The 7,070-nt window shown below is 29.6% G+C and overlaps 1 protein-coding gene and 1 long non-coding RNA gene across 2 annotated transcripts; one reads left to right on the forward strand and one right to left on the reverse strand.

Annotated features, from left to right (window-relative positions):
* Positions 1-345: 345 nt before the first annotated feature.
* On the reverse strand, positions 346-958 carry LOC112906608. Its single transcript, XR_003232460.1, has 2 exons — positions 677-958; positions 346-622 (listed from the first exon to the last, which is right to left on the reverse strand). It is a non-coding gene; the product is annotated as an uncharacterized LOC112906608 (long non-coding RNA).
* A 2,148-nt stretch (positions 959-3,106) lies between these two features.
* LOC108734068 (gastrula zinc finger protein XlCGF26.1) lies at positions 3,107-5,206 on the forward strand. Its single transcript, XM_018465458.2, has one exon. It carries the CDS (start codon positions 3,410-3,412, stop codon positions 5,204-5,206), a length of 1,797 nt encoding a protein of 598 aa, XP_018320960.2. The 5' UTR covers positions 3,107-3,409.
* Positions 5,207-7,070: the final 1,864 nt, after the last annotated feature.

The following is a 7,070-nucleotide window of genomic DNA, read 5'->3' on the forward strand; positions in this document are numbered from 1 at the left end:
TGAACAGACCTCGTATTCATACCTCAATTAAGAAATTACTAAAAATTTCGAATTTTGTATTAGGAGAGCATAAGTTGATTAAGATCTTTTTTTGACAAATTTTTTGTTGAACAGACCTCGTATTCATACCTCAATTAAGAAATTACTAAAAATTTCGAATTTTGTATTAGGAGAGCATAAGTTGATTCGGGTCTTTTAGGACAAGAAATTTACCAAAAATAGGATTTTTTCAACATCAATACTTATGCTCTCCTGATACAAAATCAACAAAATTAGCCTGATATATGCTAGTTATGATATGAGAGCATTTACTTATTTATATATATTATTAAATAAAAGGCATAATTTAACAATTAAACTTTATTATTGCAAAGGCATTTAACAATTTATAATGATCATAATAAATTATCTACATGCTATCACTAAATAGATAACAATAATTTGTTTGCTTTTAATATGATGTACTGTTGAAATTAAAAATCAAAAGGATCCTTTTCTAAGCTGTATATAGATGACTGTACCTCTTACTTCATCATAGTGGTAAATATTCATGCAAGAATGGACTGGTAATTATTTTATTCCAAAATCACTGTAATGGCTCATTAAATCTCGTAATCTGCAACTAAACAAATTCATTTTCTCTTTGAATAAATGAGTTAATGGATTCATCACTCACCTTTGAAAACTAAAAGCAAGAAGTTGCGTTCCAATATCCATACAATTGCTTATCGTTTTGCATAAGAAAATCTGAAGAGGAAACTATCAATGCTTTGAGGAGGTCCATTAAAACAAGCAAGAATATGTGGACATTTCTCGACGGTCAGCAGACAGAAAACCAAAGCCTTAAAGCTTACATTACTTTGATGGTGGACGAACTGTATGTGATAATGCCTTAAACATTTCCAGTGTCTCCTTGATTTGTCTTCAACTGTAATTATTAAACGTTTTAAATAATAAATAAGTTNCTCTGGTAAAAAATAAATAAAAGGTCGTCTTCTAAAACATCTACTTACTTACTTAATGCCGATGGAAAGATAGCTATCGTCACACACATAATATTCATAACACAGGATCCTACTGAACGTAATTATTAAAATAGTTTAAATTAGGATATAAATACGAATTAGTCATTAAATATTCATGTTGAAATTTTATTTTAATAAACGAACGTAATTTTTGATTAATTCTTGTATCAAATCCTACTGTGATAGCGTGCTTGTCTTTTACGCACCACTGATATACCAGTTTCATGAAGTCCGTTACAGATTTCAAATATTTTTCTGTTAGCAATTGGATTTGGAGGATTTAATTTAATCAAAAAAAGTATGACGAACTTATTTTTTTTTTGTTAGCTTATTCAGCAAAATTGTTTAGTACTCTACTTAATAATCATCACCAATACATACATCGAATATCACAAAAAAGAAAACCTAAAACGGTCGATTCAACAAACATGTTTTGACTTCCAGTGCATTATTACTCAATTGTGTCAAGGGTAGTTTATCAATACTTTATTGTTACCGTGGATCGACTGGAATCTGACTAAATAAAGCAATATTGTCCTGCAATATTTTTCATTCTAGAGACGGTATCTACACATGTGCGCGATTAATTTAATACACATCTCTCTGAGTTAAATATTGCTTTACCTGTTACTTAAGTATCTATCTAAATGCTAACAACCTGTTAGGGTTTAAGGGATCTATAGCCTGGCAGGACAGACCATTGAAAGCATTTTATTTTAAATAATGGATTGTTTTAAAGTGTCCTCAGACTTGCTTAGTTTTTGTTCCTCCGGTTGAGCTTTTGATTAGAATTTAATATAGCATTTATTTTGAAATCATAAATTTACAAAATTTACTTCCCCTTAAAACTTGTCAGATGATTTATTAAAAAGGTACCAACCCATGAGCTCATTAGTCACAGGGCGAAGAGCATTTTAAGCCAATCCTCCTCAATACATAACGTACATATATATGGATAAATCTTAAATGGTTACCAAAAAACTACTAAAATTCTGAAAGTTTCAGTGAAATAATATAAATATTGGTGATGATAAACTAGAAAACTGTGTAAGAGCGTATGTTTGAAGCAAGGTAACGTTTCGAATGAGAAGCGATTGGAAAGAGCAGAAGAACAGAGGGCATAACGGAAGTCAACAGGAGGAAAAAGGAGAGATAGAATAGCTTGTGACACAATGACTATTTTGGGAGACATATTAGCGGTAGAAACAAGAATGGAGCAGTATACCGGGATTAGATCATTGTTCGCAAATCGTTAAAGATGTGGGATATTATAGTTTCAGAAAATGTGAAGATTAGCTCCAAATAGGAAGGGCAGAGGTGCGTGCCCAATCAATTTTTTGACTGACGATGGTGAACTGAATTGACTACAGAAAAAAATATGAGAAATAGATACTTTAAAACGGGAGACCTGAAGCATTCAGAATTTTAATATCTTGATAATAACATATACTAATAATGAGATTGCTCGTAGAGGACGATTCATTTATCCCATTTGTGGGTGCTTTAATGGTCTGTACAGACATTTTCTACGTTACATTTATAGTTTTACTTTTTAATATTTATTATGAATCACATTAATAAAACAGCTGAGAGACGTCGCACATAGGGAATTCGGTATACATTTACGTAGCAGCTGTAAAGATTTTTCATAAATAAAAATAAGAAAAACCCGAAAGGGAAAAATTTAAAAAGTTTTGCAATAAGTCTATAATAATAGTCGATATACAAACGAGAAGAAAATTTTCACCGCTGCCACACAACATAACGACACTGAATGTGAACCTGGTAATTTTATTATATACCTATTAATTATTTAGTCGAAACTTTATGAGTACAGGACGTTCACGGTATAAGGTATAAACGCACAAAAAGCAGAGTTTGAGTTGTTTTAAAATAATACCCTTTTATTTTTAATTGTATTAATACTTCTTTTTAAAGAAGAAATTTAGTTCTCAAATGTGTCCTGTATATTGAAAGGAATTTACTTAATAATTAAAAACGCGTTCCATACGAATAAAAAGACAAATAAACAACAAGCATGCATGTAATTCTATTTAANCACAAAAATAAGTGAAAATGACGAACAATTAACGGTCAGTTAGGGATGGCATTTTAAAAAACGATTTGGAATTCACTTTTTAAAAATTTTAGTGGAAAAATTGCTTTTTACCAAAACTGTCTTTTAATGTGTATGTTTAATTCTTCCTATTTATATGTATGTTGTCTGAATTTTGCGCATGTCTCGGGTTCAACTATTGATTGCAAAGAAAGGTAATATATCATTATTCTTTTCCCGTAAAAGTTATTATACTACGAAATAAGAAATTTGAAAAAGTACATCACAACTGCATATTTTTTTAACAAAACCTGCTCTTTGAATAAGCATGGATGGTAAAAGTGAAACTACAAATGCTGATGACGATAATCAGCCCCTTCAATGCAATATTTGTGGAAAAACATATTGTAGAATAACGTATTTTAATTTACATCTTCAAAAACATTGTGCTGAAAAAGGACATTTTGAGTGTGTAGTATGTGAACGAACTTTTGGAGACGAAGAACAATTTAATAGACATATTGACGACCTCCATAAGGAAAGCCTCCCCTTTAAGTGTCAAATATGTGAAAATCGCTTTAATACAAAAATTTTATTGCAAAAACACTTTAAAATGCATTTGGAATTTCCATGCCAATTTTGTGAAAATCATTATTACACATCAGCGGATTTAAAAATTCACATGAGCAGCCATACTAATGAAAACCCTTCAAAAAATTGTAATTCTGGTTCTAAACAAGAGCTTTTCGTTTGTAAAATGTGCAATAAGAATTTCACAAAAGTGGAATACTTAACTTTACACAACAAGAGAATACATCTCAAAGTAAAACGTTACGAATGTGATACATGTAAAAAACGATTTTTCGAAAAAAGAGAATTTGAAGAACACGTCGATAGGCATCTTAATTATAAAAGATTTCAATGCAGTTTATGTGGAAAATTGTTTAGTAGTTATCAGACATTTCGAGTTCACAGTAAAACCCATGCTACCAATGATACAAACAAACAAAACCAGTGCAAAAAATGTAAGAAAAATTTTATTACACCTTATAGATTGAAAGTTCATACATTGTCTCATGTCACACAAAAATGTTACTCTTGCAAATTGTGTGTAAAGAAGTTTGCTAGCGAAAATTACGCGCGAAAACACTTAAAATTGCACAAAAAAGTTAAATCATTTAAGTGCGAAACGTGTAACAAAAGTTTCTCATATAAATCGAGTATATTACAACATATTTTTAAGCACTTCGGAATAAAACTATTTAAGTGTAATATTTGTAACAAAAAATTTACTACCAAAAAATTTTGCAAAATGCACAACTTGGCGCATTTCGGTAAAAAGCCATTTAGATGTACTTTTTGTCCGAAATCATTCTTGAGTAAAACTGGTTTAAATTACCATAGTTCAGTACATACTAACGGTGAAAAAATTAAATGCATATTATGCGAAAAAGAATTTAAAAGTAAATATCATTTGCGGCGTCATCTACGTAGTCACACAGATGAGAAATTGTATATATGCGCAATTTGTGAGAAAACATTTATGCAGATAAAAAACCTGAAAAGACACATAAAAATTCATACTGAAGAGAAACCTTTTATATGTGAAGTATGTAAGAAAGCGTTTTCAGACATAAGCCATTTAAAAGACCATTTTCGTATGCACGACCATTCAAATAATTTTTACCAATGTCAATTTTGTGAAAAGAAATTCTTAAGTCGTCAAGCCTTAAAGTGCCACAAAATGGATCACACCGGCATTAAAATTCACAACTGCGTCCAGTGCGAAAAAAGTTTTAAAACAATTTCGGCACTAAAAGACCACGAAAGGGTTCATACGGGCGACAAACCTTTTCAGTGTGAAATTTGTCAGAAGCAGTTTGCCTGGAGGAATATTTTACGGTCACATATTAAAACACACACTGGCGAAAAACCATATAAATGCGACATGTGTGAAAAATCATTTTCTAGAAAAACATATTTAAAAACTCATATTCAGAGGTGCCATCAAATAATTAGAGAAAAGCCATTTAAATGTAACATGTGTACAAAAAGTTATACCAAGAAAAAATATGTTGAAGCACATTTCAAAAAACATCATACTAATCTGGAAAACTTAATTTAAAATTTAATGTTCGTAATTAATACTTCAATTTACTTATTTATTCGTTGTAAGATAAAGCAACTTATTGTCATGAAGAATATTAAAATTGAATTACAAATAACATGGTGTTTAATCTTGTACTGTTATATCTACGTATATTTATGTGTAATACAATTCTGTGGCACACAGTTGAAGATGAAAGCATAATATTTGAAAAATGTGTCTCTCTTAGGCTGTAGATGTGCACTCAGGAAGGATTTTGCAAAAATCAACCCCTAAGAGTGAAATGGGGAGCAAACGTGTATGGAAAATTGTATTTCAACCTTAACTTTAGCATAATTTATTATTCTTCAAATCAAATTGGTAATACAATACGTATTTAAGGGGTTTTTAAAGCTACCCGTGAAAAGAGTTTTTCTGGGGTGTTAGCCTGTAGGTTTTCTTAACTACACATTAAAATACAGCGATAATGCTCCTTACTATGTTTAAGAAGCTGATAAAAAAATTGCTAATGATTGAAAACGTAAGGGAATGCGAAATTTAATAAAAAACTTAATTCGTTATTGTTATTATTTTTACCGATTCCATGCGTTATAAAAATAAATGTCGATTGGTTCATAACAAAAGAAAAGAACTCTTACCGTTAATCCATAACATAGACACTACCCTGGCAATGAAAAATATGACAGATGTGTTAAGCTGTCATGTGAGACAATTTAACCTTAACTTTATAACAATTTTAAATTCCGGAATACAAAAATGAATTTTTTACTTAAATACTAACGTATTTTAATTGTTTTATAGAAACATTTTAGTTCTCTGCTCAATTTAGAAATAATATCTAATATCCTGTTGTAATATTAAGTAAGTGTATTTATTTAATTGTGTAATTTTCACCATATCTTTCCTTGCAACATAAACAACGTTAGGATCTGTTAATTATTGTAATTATTAATTTGTATTGTAAGAGGTTTTCTGTTATTTACAGCTGAAAATAATGAAGGAAACAAAACCATGAAATGGAACTGGCATATGCGAATAAAGTACAGTCATCATCAATCAAACATTGATTGAAATGCTGGGTTTTCTGAGCTAAGTGTCTAGTGAACTACGTACGTTTTCTTACTGGCTTCATGGAGTATCCTCAAAATCCATCCGACACAGGAGCAGTAAACAATTCAAATATTATCACAACCGACTAACGAGGGAAAGCAATGCAACACCTCTGAAATATGACAATTTTGTAAAAAGGAAAATTTGTATATCTGCTTTTGCAGTTGACTACCATAAAGTACTTATTTGTCCATTAAAACTTAATTACTAGCAATAACAATGGATCTTTGTTAATAGAAAATAGCAAGTGAGTAATTTGTAATTGCAAAGTTATTGTATGTTAATAGAAAAGAACATCTTTAATTGATTCTTAACACTATTTCTACTACTAAATTTGTTAAAAGCATATAAAAAGTTGGGTCAATGTAAGTGTGTACTAATTTTTTAATCCAAATTATTATTCATTTGTTAAAAATAAGCGCAAATTTAATGTAAAGATTTATTCAAGTAGGAGTTTAAGAAAATATAAAAGAAACTCCCAATAATTAATAAAAGTTTTGTAAAGTAATGTAATTTTTAAGAAAGAAGAAGAAAGTAATAAGGTTTATAAATTTTCGATTAATAGCACATTATCTTGATGTAAATACTTATCTTTTTATTGTGATGCTTTTATTTGTAAAAATTTGTTGTAAACAAATAATTGGTAACATTTATGTAAACAACAAGAAATTAATGTATATAGTATAAATATTAAATAAATTTCTTTAGTATAGACAGAATTTGATTCTCTAATTCCTCACCTACTAATCATAATTTATACTTTCCATTATTG

This window comes from Agrilus planipennis, unplaced genomic scaffold (genome assembly GCF_000699045.2).
Source record: "Agrilus planipennis isolate EAB-ADULT unplaced genomic scaffold, Apla_2.0 scaffold10, whole genome shotgun sequence".
NCBI lineage: Eukaryota > Metazoa > Arthropoda > Insecta > Coleoptera > Buprestidae > Agrilus > Agrilus planipennis.

Coding starts and splice junctions, on each gene's coding strand:
- LOC108734068 (XM_018465458.2), top strand. CDS start 3,410: ATGGATGGTAAAAGTGAAACTACAAATGCTGATGACGATAATCAGCCC.